The following is a 20,720-nucleotide window of genomic DNA, read 5'->3' on the forward strand; positions in this document are numbered from 1 at the left end:
TTTTCGCACTCTACGAAAGTCTACGGCAAGCGAGTGGGGTCAGTTTGTATTGCAGTCGCGAAACGAGTGACGCGAGGTTGCCTATCGGCGCTCTGTTACCACGGCTACCACGTGAGAACTGGCACCATGCGGAAATGAAACTGAGTGATGAAGTACAACAATAACAACAGTCCTACAGGCGCGATTTAAAGTAAAAAAATGGGGATTACAAAGTTAGCGAATCTTATTCACTTTGACGCGCCAGACGCTGTGCTCAACAAAGAGATCGGCGATTATTCTGGTAAATTCAATGCTGTGCTGTTCAAATGTAACAAACAGATAGATAACTGGGTTTGAGTAAAGCAAAGTGAATAAATATTGAAATGTAAGAAAAGCCAATGACAGGCGGAACTGGACTGACTGTCATGTATCTGTGATTTAGGAAAGATTATAGCACTGGATACATCTATTGTGGTGAATCAGTTTCGCTCTGCTCTGCCCAGTCATCTGAAGCTAAGGTCAGCATTATGGAGTAACTGAGTTTGTTAAAAACACATTCAAATCAGTGTCTTTTCTGTTTTGTAAATATGATGAATATAATACGTGCGTGTGATGTTGCAGTCCTCTCACAGGCTTGTTTTACCGCACGCTTACTTTCCTGGAGCATGACATCAAGCCTGTCTTTGTGCTTGATGGCAGACCACCCGATCAGAAGAGAGCTGTGGTGAGATGTGTACTCATACAAGTATTTAGTCATTACATACACTCTAGGCAAAGTCTTAGGCCACTAGTATTTGGTGAAAATACGAATGGCTTAAGACTTTAGCACAGTACTGTACATATAATAATTGTGTAATTATTGTTTATTTAATAATATTTAATATATTTTAATTCCTCTAGCTGGAAAAAAGAGCTCAAAGCACAGGCTGGAACAGCTCACAGAGCTCCAGCACAGGTGTGTGGAGTTGTACTGTAAATATGAGGCAAAAAAGACAATATATAATAATATATATATATATATATATATATATATATAGGTGGCTACTTTGAAGAACCTAGAATATGACATATTTTCAGTTGTTTCACACTTTTTTGTTATGTATATAATTCCATATATAATTCCACATGTGTTAATTCATAGTTTTGATGCCTTCAGTGTGAATCTACAATTTTCATAGTCATGAAAATAAAGAAAACTCTTTGAATGAGAAGGTGTGTCTAAACTTCTGGTCTGCATTGTGTATATATATATATATATATATATTACAATGACTTTAAATTGAGTCATTACTCAATAGTCAGTGTCACACGATCCTTCAGTAATCATTCTAATATGCAGATCTGCTTCTCATGAAACATGACTTATTAATATCATTTCTGTTGATTAATATTTTTGCGAAAAGTGATACTTTTTTTAAAGAATCTTGAATAGAAAGTTCAAAAGAATAGAATTTGTTTGAAGTAGAAATCTTTTGCAACTTTTTAGAGTATATTTCTCTACAGTTATTAAAAGTATTTTTTCTTCCAAAATAATATTATAACTGTATCGTATTTCACACTCTTTCTTCTAATAAATATTTCTAGTGTCTAGTGACTATACACTATATGACATTTATGTACATTATGACATTTTGCACTTTAGTGTCCAATTTTAAAGAAGACTGCCAGTGTCTCTTACAGCTCATGGGTGTGCCATGCATCAAGGTATTTTAATTTATTTAGCTTTATAAAAAATCTATTCTGTCTCATAATAATGTGATAGGTTCTTGCTTGACTTATTTTGACTTAAATCACTGTGAATGTCAGGCTCCAGGTGAAGCAGAGGCGCTGTGTGCCCAGCTGGTCAAAAGTGGCACAGTTAATGCTGTAGCCTCTGAGGACATGGACACACTAGCATTTGGAGGAACTGTTCTGCTCCGCCAGCTCAATGCAAAGAGAGACAGGTGAGAAAGCAGTCAAAATTGTGTTCTAATTATTGATCTTGCAGGAGAATATATATATTACACTGTATATATATATATATATATATAAATTAGTTATTTCTGTATTATGGTTATGTCCTTAAATCATTTCTCTCATAGTGAGGTCACAGAGTACTCCTTACCAAAGCTATTGGAAGCTCTACAGCTGACATATAATCAGGTATTTTCAATGTTTTACCTTCTTTTCGTTGTTTGCTGACCCTTGCTCATAATTTTTGTAACAAATCTCAGTGCCTGCCTGTCAACATTAGAATGCATGGCTATTGTTAAATTAACCTCCAAAAAATCAAAAGAATAGGAGTTTTAATAATGAAAGAGTGTTTGATTTGCGTCATTTTCTTCCTGTCTCTATTTTCCAGTTTGTTGACCTGTGTATCTTGCTGGGCTGTGACTACTGCGATAAGATTGGGGGTCTTGGACCGAGTCGAGCACTGAAGCTAATTAAACAGCATCATACTATAGAGGGTGTGATGGAACATGTCAACAGAAAGGTGCTTGTTCAGAAAGAAATCTTACAAGCCAAAGAAAATCAAGCACTGCCTAAGTTGGCAAAAAATAGGAATTGTGATTGTCTTTGGTTTTCTGTTGTGATGTATGTCTGATTTTTCCACTTTGATTTCGTTGTGACTTTAGAAGGCTCTATAAGTCAACATTCTGTTTTGTCATCACTTATTCACCCTCATGTGCTTTTAAAAACCATATGGCTTTCTTTGTTCTGTGGAACACAAAAATAGATGTTCAGAAGAATGTTCTGGTTGCTGTTGTTCATACATCAAAATAAAAGGCTCCTTCGCTGTCAATTCTTCCAGACACATCCAATCCCTCCAAACTGGCAGTACAAGGATGCCCGCGAGCTGTTTTTTGAAATCCCAAAAATCGACGAGCCTGTCCTGGCCTGGAGTGAACCTGATGAAGAGGGCCTGGTGCAGTTCCTGTGCAGAGAGAGGCCTTTGAAGTACATATCTGTGTTCTAGTATTTACTAGACATGATTTGATCAAGAGTGCAATATTTACTTACATTATTTAATATTATTAGTTTTTTAGTTGTGCATTTAACCTTTCTTTGGGTACGTGGCCTTGTTCACTGTTTTAAGGGAAGAAAGGGTGCGGGGACGCATGAAGAAGTTTCGTGAGTCTCTCTTAAAGAGAAGAGAGCAGAGGGAGGTGGATGAGAAAATGGGCCAAACTCGACAGTCACGTATTGAGGAATTTTTCCGTGCAACACGGAGGAGAAAGGTCAGATATCAATAAAGATTGAATGCTTTCTTGAACATTGTAACAAAGAATCTCGTCTTCCTTATCTAGGCTGAGGCTGCAGCTGTGGGAGCATCCAATGAGAGAAAGCGACAGAAAGTGAAATAATATGGACGCTTTTGAATTTTGAATCTTATGCCATTGATCAAACCATCATGTGGAACAAAGAGTCAAAAGTATGATGGTATGCATCTGTTTTAGATGCTTAAATTCCTTAGTTTTTTATTTTGTTCAAATGGCAACATAATGTAAATCCAGTGCCAAGAAAATATTTGTTTTTAATGTTTTTGTATCATGTACAAAAGAAACGTTTATGTTCGGGAGCCTGTATTAAATTACAGATTACTTCTTTTTATTTATAAAAAAAATATACTGTGTTTCATTGTTGCAGTAGTAGTGTGGTTTGTATTTAAAGGAATAAATGAGACAAACATGAAAATAAGCTGTAAATTTCCTCACCCACAGGCCATCCAAGATGAGTTTGTTTCCTTGTCGGAACATATTTGGAGAAATTTAGCATTACATAACCATAGTATGACATAACGTTAGTGGATCCTCTGCAAGTGAATGGGTGCCTTCTGAATGCGAGTTCATCCAGCTGATAAAAGCACCACAATAATCCACAAGTAATCCACAACACTCATTACCATCTTGTGAATGGAAAAGCTGCTTTATTAGTTACAAATCCATCACTAAGATATTTTAACTTTAAATTGTTGCTTCTGGCCAAAATACGAATTACAACCCGAATTCCGGAAAAGTTGGGACGTTTTTTAAATTTTAATAAAATGAAAACTAAAGGAATTTCAAATCACATGAGCCAATATTTTATTCACAATAGAACATAGATAACGTAGCAAATGTTTAAACTGAGAAATTTGACACTTTTATCCACTTAATTAGCTCATTTAAAATTTAATGCCTGCTACAGGTCTCAAAAAAGTTGGCACGGGGGCAACAAATGGCTAAAAAAGCAAGCAGTTTTGAAAAGATTCAGCTGGGAGAACATCTAGTGATTAATTAAGTTAATTGATATCAGGTCTGTAACATGATTAGCTATAAAAGCTTTGTCTTAGAGAAGCAGAGTCTCTCAGAAGTAAAGATGGACAGAGGCTCTCCAATCTGTGAAAGACTGCGTAAAAAAATTGTGGAAAACTTTAAAAACAATGTTCCTCAACGTCAAATTGCAAAGGCTTTGCAAATCTCATCATCTACAGTGCATAACATCATCAAAAGATTCAGAGAAACTGGAGAAATCTCTGTGCGTAAGGGACAAGGCCGGAGACCTTTATTGGATGCCCGTGGTCTTCGGGCTCTCAGACGACACTGCATCACTCATCGGCATGATTGTGTCAATGACATTACTAAATGGGCCCAGGAATACTTTCAGAAACCACTGTCGGTAAACACAATCCGCCGTGCCATCAGCAGATGCCAACTAAAGCTCTATCATGCAAAAAGGAAGCCATATGTGAACATGGTCCAGAAGCGCCGTCGTGTCCTGTGGGCCAAGGCTCATTTAAAATTGACTATTTCAAAGTGGAATAGTGTTTTATGGTCAGATGAGTCCAAATTTGACATTCTTGTTGGAAATCACGGACGCCGTGTCCTCCGGGCTAAAGAGGAGGGAGACCTTCCAGCATGTTATCAGCGTTCAGTTCAAAAGCCAGCATCTCTGATGGTATGGGGGTGCATAAGTGCATACGGTATGGGTAGCTTGCATGTTTTGGAAGGCTCTGTGAATGCTGAAAGGTATATAAAGGTTTTAGAGCAACATATGCTTCCTTCCAAACAACGTCTATTTCAGGGAAGGCCTTGTTTATTTCAGCAGGACAATGCAAAACCACATACTGCAGCTATAACAACAGCATGGCTTCGTCGTAGAAGAGTCTGGGTGCTAACCTGGCCTGCCTGCAGTCCAGATCTTTCACCTATAGAGAACATTTGGCGCATCATTAAACGAAAAATACGTCAAAGACGACCACGAACTCTTCAGCAGCTGGAAATCTATATAAGGCAAGAATGGGACCAAATTCCAACAGCAAAACTCCAGCAACTCATAGCCTCAATGCCCAGACGTCTTCAAACTGTTTTGAAAAGAAAAGGAGATGCTACACCATGGTAAACATGCCCCGTCCCAACTATTTTGAGACCTGTAGCAGAAATCAAAATTTAAATGAGCTCATTTTGTGCATAAAATTGTAAACTTTCTCAGTTTAAACATTTGCTATGTTATCTATGTTCTATTGTGAATAAAATATTGGCTCATGTGGTTTGAAAGTCTTTTAGTTTTCATTTTATTAAAATTTAAAAAACGTCCCAACTTTTCTGGAATTCGGGTTGTAATAAGTCTAATAATAACAACAATTCCACCAGTAAGAAGGTTAAGGAAGTTTTCAGCAAATGTTCAAGTTTTGACAGCACTATTTCTATAATGTGGTTTCACACCTGATGTATATATAGGGTAGATCGAGTACAGTTGGAACACTTTTTACCTTTTACATTTCCTCACAAAAGCTATTACAAACACGATTTTCATGTGATATTCCTTGTATTAATTGAACTAAGAATTTATGATCAATAATACACAGTTCATTTCTTTTCACAGTTTACAGACATTTGTTAGGTATAGTTGAAACATTTTTAATGCTCTAAAGTAGCCTAGCAAACTCATTTCACATGTTAATTTGATACCATTCTATGAAATAATTAGATTTCAGCTCTGTTTCATTTTTGTTCTTCATTATAGCCTACATGACCGATAATACTGCTTCCTTGCAGAACATTAGAGCTAAATAGCCCACACAGTTCTCCAGTCACTGAACAATTATGATTTTAAGCATTCAAATTAGAAATGGTTAATCTCTAAAATGCTGAACAACTTTAAATCTTCAAACCATTCAAAAACAGCTCATTGTACAACCATAAAAACAACAAATAACATTCACTTAATAGTGTGAGTTACTCACTCATTCACATAGGCTACTCATTAATCAACTTACTCTTGTGGTGTCAGAAACAGTTTGTGCTTTAGATTCGTATTTATTTGTATGGATACATGCACAACGTACCAATGAACTATCCATAGACTGTAAATATCAGGCATGCAACCAGGCTTCTCCTATAGTTTAATTGTTCTTTAAATTACATTTGAGTAGATCTTGTAAATAGCATGGCAGTCATTTAGAACCATACTATCACCATACGACACTGTACCATATCTGTAGCAAATTCGTGAGAGTCTCAAGTACTGATCCTAATTAATTTGAAGAGTTTTCGACTGTTTTTTGACCAAGCGCCAGTAGAGGCGTATCACTCCGGTGCAGCAGGTGGCAGTGTTGTGTCTCTAACGACCCACATCAGTCCAGAGAAGAACTGGACGTGTATGGCTATTCCTAGTTGTCTTATGTGGAACGATTTTCCAGCGCTGCCTGGGGTGTTTATGCAGTAGATTTACCAATAACTCCCGAATCCACCTGCCCTAGTCTCGACAGTTTTATTATTTCGTGATGGCGGCGAGTGCCAAGCGAAAACAGGAGGAGAAACACCTGAAGATGCTCCGGGAGATGACCAGTCTTCCTCCCAATAGGAAATGCTTTGACTGCGATCAGCGCGGCCCGACCTACGCCAACATGACAGTGGGCTCGTTTGTGTGCACCACCTGTTCCGGTATACTGTAAGTTTTTAACGAGGCCCCTCATATTCTCACAGATGGTGTATGAACTATTTGTTTTCCATCAAGCGTCTGTACGGGCAGACGCTTAACAACCCCTGAGAGATCATCTGCAGAGTGTGTCCCGGCTGCCTTTTTATCATCATCATCATCACAACATCAACTTTCACAAAAAGAGCACGAGATTCAGGGCCAGAGCAGCCGATCTTTTCAAATATGGCATGCTCCTAATCAAATAAGACGTTTGTGCTAGTTGTGAGTTTGTTGATAAAGTATTGTATCAACGTGTGAAACACACATGTTTAAACATTACAGCTGCTTATGCAGAGATGATGTTCATAACTGGAGGAACTGAAGAAAATGTGAGTGCTTTTGAACTTACAGGCAATGCCACATGAAGATGTCTGAATGATGTTGTGGTGCTGAGTTTGGGGCCCCCTGGCAGAGGCTTCAATGGCCTCCAGGGGCCCCCAAATGGCTTTAGGGGCTCCACACAGAGGCTCAATTTACAGTCCTAAGTCGAATAAGTCACTCCTGATGTAAGTTACTTCATGATATTATCATGCTGAGATATGACTAAATGGGACAGGGGACCCCAGTGACCTCAAACAGAGCCTTAGGAATCTTAATGGTAGGGATCAGGTTTTTTTGTCCTCGAGTCCGAGTCATTTGATTTTGAGTATCTGCCGATACCGAGTCCCGATCCGATACTTCTATAATACATAAAAAAAGAATAAAGAAGAGCGAAAAAACAGATCCAGGATGTTCAATAAATTACATTTTTAAATATATTCAAATATAAAACAGTTATTTTAAATAGGCTAGTAAAAATATTTAAAAATCTTACTGTTTTGCTGTACTTTGGATCAAATACAAGCAGGCTTGGTGAATAGAAGGGACTTCTTAAAAAAAAAAAAAAAAAACCTTAACAAGCTTACTGTTCAAAAACTTCTGACTGGTAGTATAGGCAACTTTATTTTTTCTCTAATTTCTAGCTTTTAATTGGCTTAGAAATCTATAAATGCTGGACAATAACAAATAATAATGATTTGTTTATATACTACAAACACTGTTTATCACATAATAATGCAGAATAGTTTCTATACTGTAATAAATACTATGTCAATCAGCACTGCATTGTTCATACTTTATTTATCACCTGCTGGAGATGACTTGAAGAACAATTTATTGTCGTGATCGTATATTAACGTGATCATATATTAACGTCTTCGTTTTTGCATAAGTTTCTGTTTTCCTGTGAGCACCACAGCATAGCTGGACGCTTTTGTCCATATTAGGAATTTCCTGATATCGGCGCCAGAGTATGGAATGATATTGCGGACTTTATTCAAAAGGCATTGCAAATTGTATTTGCAATTGCGTTTTCAATTTGTGGACGCATAAAATGTGACATAATCCAAACGCAAATGCAAATCGCGCATTACCGTTTTCATTTTCGATTAAGTGAACGCACAGTGTCTGCCAAATTTAAAATGGAAATGCAAAGTCCCGAAAGTCGGCGAAACCCGGGCCGACACAGACGTTCTTTATTTTTTTGTTTATCCTACTAACTTCAGCCGCCAAACGGGCGATTATACAGTGAGGAAAATTGCAGTAGTCAAGGCGAGCTGACATGTTATCAAGTACGCTGCTGTTTGCAGAATTACCGGACCTGCGTCCTCGCAGACATCACACTCCCGAGTCGAATGCACAAAGTCTGAACTACTGAGGATGCAAGTCCGAAATCAGCGGCTGAAGTTAGTAGGATAAACAAAAAATAAAGAACGTCCATGTCGGCCCGGGTTTCGAACACGCGCTAAAAGACTGTGTGCCGTGAGAGATGACAGTCACTAACCACTGAGCTACCAAGCTACACTGAAGTAGCACCAGATCTCTAGATTCAAGACAGGACTCTCTGCTGTACATCGTGCAGCTGCTGAATCAAGGAGAATTCGTCTAAGTAAAAACTGTACATTTGTGGCTACTGTGGCTTAATTATAAACACTATCGTTAACTCATATTTACCCTAGTAAAAACATATTACAATTTAGTACGATCATCACTTCCCAATGCAAACACGCCCAATAAAACGGCCCCACCCCTGTCACTTGATTGACAGGTTTCCATGTAGACGTTGGAAATTCAAATGCAAAAGGTATTGCGATTCCATTTGAGTTTTGGCAGTTTACATGCACAGTGCAGAGAGAGTGAAAAGGCAAATGTGGTAATTAATATTGCTATTTAAATATGACAGGCTCATAGCTCCTAAGATATGGGAAACACAATTGCAAACGGACTTTGCATTTCCATTTTAAATTTGGCAGACACTGTGCGTTCACTTAATCGAAAATGAAAACGGTAATGCGCGATTTGAATTTGCGTTTGGATTATGTCACATTTTATGCGTCCACAAATTGAAAACGCAATTGCAAATACAATTTGCAATGCCTTTTGAATAAAGTCCGCAATATCATTCCATACCAGAGCGTGCTCCGGCTTCGAGTATGAATGAGACACACAGCGCATGAGTTTAGCGCTCTGTGATGTTCATCTCGCTGTATCCTACGTCCGAATGAAATATCAGGTCATGCGCAAACTATCATGTCTCTTTGAGTTTGAATCTATATTTATTCACACCAGCTCTTGAAAACAAAGTGATGTCATGCCGCACGCGTCGCTGTTTCTGTGTGGAGTCAAAAGGGTCTAACTCTGTGCCACCGCATAACAAAAGATGTGTTAAAAATTAATGAGAATATATATATATATATATATATATCCGAGTCCTGATCGGGAGGTAACGTCCGATTCCGATCGAGTCCGAAACCACGCGATCGGGCCCGATTTCCGATCACGTGACCTACTTAATGGTGCTTAAGTACACCACTTGAGTCAAAAGAGACCACCCTCATGGTTAATTTATACAGCCTTGATATGTTGATACATTGTTTTTATGGTGGTCTCCTGGCTGCGAGGCTGTACTTGGCTACTTGGCACTTTTCAATCCAAAGGTTTTTTTCTCCCATTTTTTAAAGAAATTATTTATTTATAATTAAAATGATTTAAAATGTACTTTACATATTATTATTTTTATTATTTAAAATTTAGATAGAAAAGTCATAACGCATCTCTCTTCAAATAAAGCATATGTTTTGAGGTATCATTTGTGCCTGAAGTGCAAATAGAGTTTGTCTAGAAGAATAATAAATATAAGCACCACTAATAACGTACAATACGAAGTTTATTATTGTCTTTGCCATGACCAATCTGATGTTTATGTCGTTTGATTTGTACCCCAGACGAGGCCTCAACCCTCCACACAGAGTGAAGTCCATCTCTATGACAACTTTCACCCAACAGGAAATCGAGTTCTTACAAAAACACAGCAATGAGGTACTACATGCTTAAAAACAAGGGGCACATTATGATATGCACAGATACTGAAGTTCCTTCGAGTAGTCGCTCTCTTTGTGTGTGTGTGTGTGTGTGCGCGCTCAGGTCTGCAAACACATTTGGCTGGGGTTGTATGATGACAAGAGCTCCGTGGTCCCAGATTTCCGTGAACCTCAGAAAGTCAAAGAGTTTCTTCAGGAGAAATATGAGAAGAAAAGATGGTAAGGAGTCTTTGGTCAGATCCGCTCTCCTTTTTTACTGTTTGTTTCTGTGCAGCATGTTTCTGTTTTGCTTTGTACACACATCTGATAAGCCAAATTCTTATGCAATCACTCAGTTTAATCATTTCAGTGGGCATTATTATTATCATTGTAATGATATAAAGCTGTTCATTTTCATACAGAGGTTCTCAAAAAAATCCTGACATCCCCAGTGGAATCAGGAAAGTGCACTTAATTACGAAATCAGTACTGTCCTGTCCCAATAAGGCAAAACCCCCCAGAGAACTCTAAATCCCCACCTGAAAAGCCACAGAACAAATTTGAAAAAAAAAAAAGATATTATATAAAATATTGACACATTTGCTTTTTTACTGTTAATGACTTTAACAGTAAATTAAACATAATAATGAAAATCAATTTACAATAAAGACTAAAGCTGTAAATAGAATTCCCATCCATGGCATGTACACTACCATTCAAATATTTTGGATTAGTAAGTGTTTGGTTGCATTACATTGATCAAACGTGACAGTAAAGACATTTATAATGTTACAAAATATTTCTGTTCCAAATCACATTTGAACTTTCTATACATCAGAAGTTTTTCTTAAAAACAAAGCGTACAGTTGTTTACAGAAGTTGCCAAATCAGCACCTCTATTCTAAAAACTCGTTAGAAATCCCCAGGGAGACCATGGCAAATTAGCCTTCCAGGTTGGCTTACAAATTGACAGCTCTGTATTTGTGCCACCATCATCTGCAGGTATGTTCCTCCAGATCAAGCCAAGGTGATTGCCTCGGTGCAGGCGTCAATATCTGGTTCATCTGCTAGCAGTACCAGCAGCACCCCAGAGGTTCTTCCCCAGCCGCTCAAAACCCTACATCTTAACAAGACTCCATCCAACCAGGTAACTACACACAAGCACCTATACGCTCGTACTTTCATTTGGAGCCACAACACCGCTAGTTCTTCTCCTCAAAACCAGGTTGTGCCCTGTTTTTCTTTTCATGACTTCCCCACGTTTCTCTCTCAGTCCCCGGTGACCGGTCGTGTTCAGGCCCAGGCTTCAGGCCAGGAGAAGAAGTTTGACCTCCTCTCTGACTTGGGTGAAGATATTTTTGCTGGCCCCCAAGCTCAAACTGCCAGCTCCTCAAACTTTGCTAATTTTGCACATTTTAACAGGCCCTCAGGTAACCATTAATATTTGTAATATTCATTTCATTCATATTCGATTTCACAGTCACTTTACTTTTTTTTTGTTTTTTTACCTCATCAGTCCTGTTCATTAATGTATTTTGTTCACCTTGTGCCATCTGTAGCACAAAATAATGCCACCACAGACTTTGCAAACTTTGATTCCTTTGGAAATGCCAGTGTACCGTCACATTTTGGCACATCACCCCCCTCAAAGCCTTCCCTTCAACAAGCCCACACAGGTACCACATCTTGCCCCATCCATTGTGTTTTATGCTCACGTGTATTTCCATTTCCTGTCATGGCTGTTACAGTATATAATCGGTTGAATGTCACCCCTGTGCTGTGTTGTTGCTGTTAGCTTACTTTAACAGTACTGTGCTGGTCATTTAAGGAAGAAAAGTGGTCATTGAATTGACTCTTTATTTTTGTTTGCACTAGTGCTGTCAATCGATTAAAAACTTTAACTAGATTAATCACACATTTTTTCTGTGATTAATCGCAATAAAAAAAGAAATGTTTTTGTACGTTTTTAATATATTTTTAATATAATAATTTCACAGTTAAATTTAAATACTTGTTTAAATGACATCTTTTTATGAATGAAGGCCAGTATTACTGATATTAATACAGCTACTGATTTTTGTTTTTGTTTTTACATTTATTATTAGGCTTCAAAAATATAACAGTTTTTAATTTAAGTAAACTTAAAACAATGCTAACATAAACCCATAATAAATGTCATGTTTACTCCTGCCCTTCCTGTCTTAACAGTTAGGAAATATACAGAAATTTAATAAAGTTATATGCAGTCTGCACTGCATAAACTATAAATTAAATAGTTAATCCTTATTAAAGCTACAAAAGTTATTTAGTCAAGAGCAGCGAGTCATTTTCTCTGTTCCCTTTGTTCTTTAACTTTACTGACAGGAAGCTTTATTGGCTGCTGTCCCTTTAAGAGCAGACAGACACGCGGATCTCACCATTTATATACTGTCTATGGATCTTGCCTCATTCTCTCACGACTCTTTTTGTTCATTTTAGACTTTATATAAATCATTTAAGATTGCTCTTATGAGGATAATCGACAAAACTGGCACTTTGGGATGTTTATTGTTAGTTCAAGCGCTTAAGAGAACTGGATTCTGGCGCCCTGTCTATGCATTGTGTGTGTGTGTGTGTGTGTGTACGTGTGTATGTGTCACATAAGGGCATTCACAGACAGCGCATTCTCTTTTGTCTTGCCGAACTTGAAACATTTAAAAGCATTTAAATGAATAAGAGCGTGATCATTTAATGTAAAGCTAGCCAACGGATGGCAGAAAATACGGATGCTGCGTTAAATTGCGTTAAATATTTTGACACGTTAAACCAGACAAAAATTAATCGCATGCGTTAACGCGTTACCGTTGACAGCACTAGTTTGCAGCTATTGATTTATTTAAAAATACATCAAAAATCCAGTTCATACAGTGACTTTAAACACCTTTTCTCTAATGAGCATGTTTTAATTTCTGAATTAAAAGTTGTTCTGGAGGCATAAAGTCAGAAATGTCAGGGTGATACAGCTGTCTTGAAAGCATTATGAATAAATAATAATAATAATAAAAAACATTAAAAGAATTTTCTAAGTCTTGAAGGCATTATTAAGTAGTTTGACCATGTTTACTCCCGGGGGAAAAAGAAAGTAATTCAACAAAACCACATACTCATATTTTAAAAACTTTCGTTAGAGCCAAGAGTCATGTGGTGTGAACAAAATACAAAGATAAAACATAAATTGATTAACATAAATGAAGCATAAAACAGGAAAATATATCCTAGAAAGGACTCCTGCAGATTTCCTCGATTGTGTGACAAGGCACGGTTAGTTCAGGTTGTAAAATGTCATATGGTGCGATTCACCCCCCCTGCCAATACCCCCCCCCCCCCCCAAAAGGTAAAACCAGTAGATCAGTGTTATTTCAGGATTATTTATTTTAGATTATATTAGTAATCTTTATATTTCAGTTAGTTGCCAAGACAAGTTTTTAGTTTTTTTTTTTTGGTCTAAAATTTAATAGTTTTAGTTTGATTTGATTTCTCCTTTTTCATAATTTCCCACCTTATTTTTGTTGTATTTTTGTTGTTGTTGACAGCTATGCATTTGTTAATGCAATAAGATTTTAATCAATTATTCTAAATTTAGGCCATAATTAATTTTTGCGATTCAGGTGGAGGCATGTCGGTCTCACCATTACCCAGTATGGCTCCTGCTCCGCCTCAGAGCAGTTTATCAGCAGAGGACCGTTACGCTGCCCTGGCTGAGCTTGACAGTGCCCTCAGTTCAACCACTACAAGTGGAAGCGTGCAAGGGTGAGAGATTACTGTGTTATATAAAAAGCACAATCACCTTGCTTTTATGCTTTAATATTTTTGTGTGCTCATGTATATCTTGGTGTGTGTGTTGCATGCACTCCCAAAGTGCGTTTGGAGGTGTCCCGGGAGCTGCTGCACCTCCAGCTCAACCAGTACTACCCAACATGCAACAGGGTTTTGCAGGTGGAGCTTTTAAGATTCTTTTTTTTTTAAGTTACTATGTTTTAACATTTATATCTTTAAAATGGACTAAACTAATTTCATTGTGCAGCTGCCCCCTCCACAAACCCATTTGTGGCTGCTGGGATGGTTCAGGAGCCCATGTCTACAAATCCATTTCAAACCAATGGAAGAGCAGCAGCTTCAGGTAAAGCGCTTTGGTCAAGATGAGCATGCCCGTTATGTGTGTGCCCAATAAAGGAATAAGCAGATGAAACATGATACTCCTCCTCTGGTCTCCTTTTATTTACTTTAGCCTCATTTGGCACTGGCTCCATGAGCATGCCAGCTGGCTTTGGGAATGCAACCAGTTACTACCTGCCGACCAGTTTTAGTGGGACCTTCCAGCAGCAATTCCCTGGCCAAGGTCCATTTCCCCCACCTGCAGCCTACCACCAACAGCCCAATGGTATGTGAGACTTTTTTCTTTTTTTTTTGAGTGTGAGGTGGCCTAAACCCCCAGTGGCTTATGCCTTTTTTATGTATACTCTGATAAGTTATGAGAGAGGCTGTGTTTGTATTGTATGAAGCATCAACTCATTTTGCTTTTTGTGCTTTGGTGTTGCATGAGTTGGAGTATCAGGTTCAGTTCTTTAGCCTTAAGGTCAGTTTTTAATGTCGGTCAGTGTAATGCACTAGCACCGTGTCCGTTCTTCTTCTATGGTCTTCCTCAGGGGGTTTTCCAGCCTATGGACAGACCAAACCTATGGGCAACTATGGGCAGGTGGTCACAGGACCTGGCATCTCCAGCAACCCATTCATGGTAAGCGTTCCAATGGCTGTGAAATAATTCAAACCTGAAAATATTCTTTATTCAATTATTCGAAACATTGGTTCTCAACCTTTTAGACTCCAAGACATTCAAAGGCTTCCCAATATAAAGTCATGTTTTCCTCTGTTATTTGAGCTGTGATTATCACAAAGCTGCTAGTTTTCCAACTTTTTTTTATTAACATAACTGGAAGTTGATGCGTTTGTCATTCCAGAAATTTTAAGAACTGTTAAAAAATAAATTATAATTACTGAGGGAGGAAAATGTGAAAAAAATAAATAGTTTTATTAGTTTTGATAATAGAAACATATTTAAGGGTGTGTTCACACTTGTGGTTCGGTTCTCTTGGTTCGTTTAGAGCGGACCAAAAAAAGAAAATGATACATTTGATCCTGGTCTGCTTAGGTTGCATTTTTGACAGCAGACCTAAAGGCATAGTTTTAGGTTCACAACCTGATTGTTTGGGTTGATTGACATATTCAAAAAAAGTAGTTTTAAGTTATCAAAGTCATTTTAAGTTATCCTGTTGCCCCTTGTTGGTCCCCGGCCCCATGATAAATGAAACATCATAGCCAGTCATTGTTTACCTAGTGTTGCTTAGTGTTACTAGTTTGCTTGGAGCAGTTGATTTGAATAAAGAGCATTTCTGTCTTAGCTCATTTAGGCATGTATATAAATAAAGCAAATTGCACCACAGATTCCACTCCCCCTCTCACTTCTACTTTGCTGTAGGGCTGGGCGATATGGCTTAAAAAAAAAATCTCCGATTTTTTTCACACCAGACACGATTTTCGATTTTAATCGATTTTTTTTTTCTATTTAAAAACAAACTACAACCGACAAAGAAATTGCTCAAAACAAATGTACTCTTTATTTTGTTCTGATTTTCACTTATGCACTTTAATCTAAATTTCCCCTTTGTGCATAAGTGTAACAGGAAACAAGCCATAAAACATGCTTGTAAACGAGATGGCAGGCACTGCCATTGTAAACAGTGAAAATGTAGCTTATCAGTTTTCTAATAACTTACAGTGACACAATGCACCTTCAAAATAAATTAAAATATAAATAAAAAATAAAATTGTGTGTCCCTCTTTGATAAAAAACTTTTGGTTAAATGTAACCAAAATGACAAAATTAGATCCATTACAAAAATACATACTTGTCACAGTGGTATTCATAAAGTGCTAACAAAACTTTAAACTCATTAGCGTTAGCATTACAGAAAGGTCTGATTTACGCACTGTTACAACAGTCATTGTTTTTTTTTTTTTTTTTTTTTTTACATTGACATTTGAGTTCATGATTTTAATGTTGTTGTTTTTTGTGGCACACTAGACAGACTGTTGATCTTTGAATAATCTCATCTGGTCACCCTAACGCTAGTGAAGTATAATCACACTTTGGAACGTTTTGCTCTCTCCGCCATCGTCACTCTTTATTATTAAGCGTGAGTTTTCGTTCTGTTATTCGTGTGTGTGCACCGCGCTTGTTCTTGTTGTGTCTTTGTGACTGACAGACACCCTCCGTGGCGCGCATGAGAGATGTCGCAGATCTCACAGACAAACTTCTTAATAATATCGCAAATTAGAAATGTTTGGTAAGATAAAATGTGCACGATAACATTATTAAGCAAATCTTTTCGCCATCGTCACTCTTTATTATGGGCTAGTTGCACAAGATGGCGCCGGTGAGCTTCAGCGACGCGAGTGTGTGCATACTTATTTCCGGTCTTGCGACGCTCGCATTGACTGTAAGGGAAACTTATTACGAAACTTGGCTAGATGTATATAATTAATGATATTCAAATTTAACAGCCGATTGTGGTATATCAAAAACATGGGGAAACATCCTCCCTACATTTTGCGTACCTCTGTGTGGAAATTCATCAAGATACAACGCGGAGATTGCTTTATTCTTCTGTTGATTATGCGGATCAGCGTCAGGTCAGGTCCACGGGGATTTCTTCTTTCAAACACAAGCCACTCAAATATGCGATACTTTTCATTTTCGAAGAGCTGGTTTTGTTCTGACTGTTATGTAAGATCAATGTTTCTGACTGTCAAACAAGACGCACAGAGATTTCTGATAAAGCATGTTTTATTAACTTTATTTGATAACGTAATTTATAACTAACTGTATAATTAAACGTAATATAATTATGGTAGGTTTGCCTTAAATAAAAGATCGCTGTTTGCATTCATGTGTGTTTTTATCTGTTTATTTGTTTTGTGAAAGATCTGCAGCATAAATCATTATCTGTCTATGAGCAGCCATGTATATTGTTATTCTTTTGCATTAATTATCAGATTAAACGGATATTAAAATTAGTCACGTATTTTTTACTGCGTAAAATAATAAAATATGTTGTGAAAATAACGATGAAACAGACTGATGTATGTGTACAATTGAGAAATGGATACTTCTGAAGATAAATCGCAGCCCACGTATCACAAGGTAAATATTTCATTAAAAAAAAAATAATAATGCAAACATTTTCGAGAAATAAGTAATTTGTACATTCACATATTTGGTAAGATAAAAATACATTATGTAGCTTTGTATACAAACCATGAGTTCAACTTTCATCTCGTGAACAGTAGGGAACATAGTGTATTTAATTCATTCACCAGACCCAAACATACACAAGTTTCAAATCCACTGGCTCAGGTAACATTTATATTATAGTAATAATAGCAGTGTATATCTTATTTGCATTTGAAGTGATATTATAAATCTTGTAAACATATAGAAGGTAATATTTTGACTTCTCCGGTTCTCTGCACTGACATTTAGCACAACCGGAAATATCTACTCACACACTCGCAAGACCGGAAATCCAAGATGGCGGAGATATGCAACTAGCCCATTTAGCGGGAGTTTTCGTTCTGTTATTCGTGTGTGTGCGCCGCGCTCGTTCTTGTTGTGTGTGTGTGTGTGTGTGTGTGTGTGTGTGTGTGTGTGTGTGTGTGTGTGTGTGTGACTGACAGACAGCCTCCGCAGCGCGCATGACAGATTTCGCAGATCTCACAGACAAACGACTTAATATGATCGCACATTAGAAATGTTTGGCGAGATAAAATGTTCACGATAACATTATTAAGGAAAAATACATAGTACATACATTTTTTCCCTCCAGTACCGAAAGCAGAACCTATAGCGTCAGATTTTACTGATACTACGGTCTTTCATAATTTAGCCCCGGGGCCAGTTTAATACCAGGTTTCGGTACCCATCCCTACTGTTTAAGATGCTGGAATAAATTTGTTGTGCTGCTACCTTTTATAGCAACGCTTTTAAACACACTTTGCAATGTGGCTTTATTTGTTCTGTGTCTGACACTTAAAAAGCAAACCAATTCCAAACAACGGATGAAACGGTGCCTTTCTTTGGAACGAGCTCTGCGCTGTTAACTGTCATGTTGTCTGTGTGTGGGGGGAGGGCGAGCCCACTCTGAACTACAGAAACCTAAGGGGAGAGCCGGTGGTGGAAGTTAAAGAGAAAACCGATTTTCATTAAAAACAAATCGCCCTTAATGTCAAATTCGAGTTAATCGATAAAATCGATTTATCGCCCAGCCCTACTTTGCTGTCTACATTCTACTAACCTATTAATAAGAAATTGTGCAACATTGTAACAGTTGTCTAAAAAAGTAACTCCAAAGTAAGTTTTAAGTGAATTACCATTTGTGTTGCTGAAAAAATTATGCTGATGATACATGGGGCAACTTTTGAGCAATGTTACCGGGTATCATCAGCCTTAGTCAAACTCTTGAGTCCCACATTCCACAATAATTAAAGGTGCATTCAGTAGTAGCAGTGATTCTTGCTAGCATCATAATCTTTGTTTTTTTTTTATTGTTTTTTTTTTTTGTATTTTAAGTACAGATATCGAATCGTGCCATCTCTTGATCATCTCTGAGATTTATGTAAATGACACTGATACTAGTGAGCTTTAGAATGCAGTCTACACAATAATTAATACTCTCACTTGACGAGCAAAAGAGAAGCAACTGTGGTATGTATCTTAACACTTCTTACACAATGTATTGTACAATGTTTACCATATTTGTTTTTTAACTTGTCCTGCAATTTGCACATTGTTTGAGGGACAACATTTGGTATTGCTAAAATAAAGAAAATGAAATAGCTTTTTTTATTTGATTAATCCGACATAAAACTGATAACATAATAAACAGATTCAAATAATTAGTGGCAGCCCAATAACAATTAAAATAATTCTAGAAAACCATCATGAGTACAACAAAAAGTTTTTCACATTCAGAAATCAATTGTGTTTTTGTGAAGTGTGATTTGAATTGTTTGGTGAATACAATATATATATATATATATATATATATATATATACACACACACACACACACACACACACACCGTATTTTTCGGACTATAAGTCGCACCTAAGTATAAGTCGCACCAGTCCATATATATATATATATATATATTTGAAACATTTTAAATTGGCACTAAACTGTTGAATGCACCTTTAATGTGTTAATGGCAGTCCGACTATTTCCTGATATAAGGCTGCTTTAAAGAATCTTAGAATTACGATCCTAGCCAAGTAGAATTGTCTTAATATAATTGAATATTACCTTGGAAAAGTAATGGTACTTCTAATGTGCTCATAAATTACCAACACACCTTCAGAGTAATGTTTCTTTATCACTTCTGATGGATACATTATATTGTCTTGTCTTCTCTTCAGGGTGGAGGCCCAGCGGGACAGTACCCCACAGGAGGTTCCTCCACAAACCCCTTTCTTTAAAGCGCTTTTTATCTCAGCAGCATCATGCACACATTCCGCATCACCAATGCTCTAAACAGTTGTCTTCAAGAGTCTGAAAGTATTCTGATTCTGTATTTACTGCACTGAGTCTTCGACATTTCTAGAGAAAGAGCTGTGGATAAGCAGGTGACGGTCCTCCCTACCCATCCGTGTATACTGGACAAAACGCCACAATTGTCCCTCGTCATTTATGCCTTCAACGCAATAGGCAATGTTTTATGCCTAGAAAGTAAGCTCCTTGTGCATATCAGCATTTGTAATCCTTTTAAAAACTTGCTATTCACAAACCGAGAACAGCAGAACACAGTTGTGTCTAGGGATGCTGCGATTAGCTGTACAAACAACTTCAGTTTGTCCTTAGCACCTGCTCTAGCAGAAACGTTTCATTCTGTTTAGGCGAAAACACGTTGTGAGGAATAGATGCCACTAATCACCTCACGAAGGTAAGAAAACATGGTTTGGATTGAAACCTGACGCATATTGTGAGGGCAGAGGAGTTCCGCACAAGTGGCTGTGTAGATGAAGCAGGTGTCTACAGCACAAAAGGACTGAGTAGATGTAAGTGGAAGAGTTCACTACACTATGATTTCCCCTCGGGTTCTCTATAGCTGCACCTTGGGAAACTGGCAGGTGTGACCTGCGGTGTTCTCCGTCAATGGATTTTTGACCACATCAAAAGTTACCTTTACAGGTATACAGTTAATGTGTACATATATAAATATATGTATAAAATATCAAATGATTTTTAACTACTGAGTACATGCGTCTGTGTTTGTTTTTTGTCTTTTACTTAATTGAAGACTGTGGAGTGTGAAGTGATGGCTGCTAAAAATTCAGCTTTTCCCATCAGGAATAAATTACGTTTTCAA

At 37.5% G+C, this 20,720-nt stretch overlaps 2 protein-coding genes across 6 annotated transcripts; both read left to right on the forward strand.

Annotated features, from left to right (window-relative positions):
• The first annotated feature begins 91 nt into the window (after positions 1 to 91).
• Positions 92 to 3,605, forward strand: LOC132155087 (probable flap endonuclease 1 homolog). 2 transcript variants are annotated; one of them, XM_059563871.1, is made up of 11 exons: positions 92 to 280; positions 422 to 497; positions 601 to 703; positions 880 to 934; positions 1,622 to 1,683; positions 1,786 to 1,922; positions 2,061 to 2,121; positions 2,321 to 2,452; positions 2,771 to 2,916; positions 3,056 to 3,197; positions 3,267 to 3,605. In XM_059563871.1, the coding sequence occupies exons 1-11, from the start codon at positions 199 to 201 to the stop codon at positions 3,321 to 3,323; spliced, it is 1,053 nt and encodes a 350-aa protein (XP_059419854.1). In that variant the 5' UTR covers positions 92 to 198; the 3' UTR covers positions 3,324 to 3,605. The 2 variants fall into 2 exon arrangements, with proteins under 2 accessions (XP_059419854.1, XP_059419855.1); XM_059563872.1 differs by lacking the exon at positions 3,267 to 3,605 and having other exon boundaries at positions 2,771 to 2,934; positions 3,056 to 3,177.
• Positions 3,606 to 6,553: 2,948 nt separating this feature from the next.
• On the forward strand, positions 6,554 to 20,606 carry LOC132155088 (arf-GAP domain and FG repeat-containing protein 1-like). 4 transcript variants are annotated; one of them, XR_009437221.1, is made up of 13 exons: positions 6,554 to 6,891; positions 10,185 to 10,278; positions 10,384 to 10,499; positions 11,262 to 11,406; positions 11,533 to 11,689; positions 11,819 to 11,935; positions 13,907 to 14,048; positions 14,158 to 14,234; positions 14,323 to 14,418; positions 14,527 to 14,679; positions 14,945 to 15,033; positions 18,925 to 19,059; positions 19,771 to 20,606. XR_009437221.1 is itself a non-coding variant. In XM_059563873.1 (12 exons), the coding sequence occupies exons 1-12, from the start codon at positions 6,725 to 6,727 to the stop codon at positions 19,828 to 19,830; spliced, it is 1,413 nt and encodes a 470-aa protein (XP_059419856.1). In that variant the 5' UTR covers positions 6,555 to 6,724; the 3' UTR covers positions 19,831 to 20,606. The 4 variants fall into 4 exon arrangements, 2 of the variants coding, with proteins under 2 accessions (XP_059419857.1, XP_059419856.1); XR_009437222.1 differs by having other exon boundaries at positions 18,930 to 19,059; XM_059563873.1 differs by lacking the exon at positions 18,925 to 19,059 and having other exon boundaries at positions 6,555 to 6,891.
• Positions 20,607 to 20,720: the final 114 nt, after the last annotated feature.

The sequence above is a fragment of the Carassius carassius genome, chromosome 12, assembly GCF_963082965.1.
Source record: "Carassius carassius chromosome 12, fCarCar2.1, whole genome shotgun sequence".
Taxonomy (NCBI): Eukaryota; Metazoa; Chordata; class Actinopteri; order Cypriniformes; family Cyprinidae; genus Carassius; species Carassius carassius.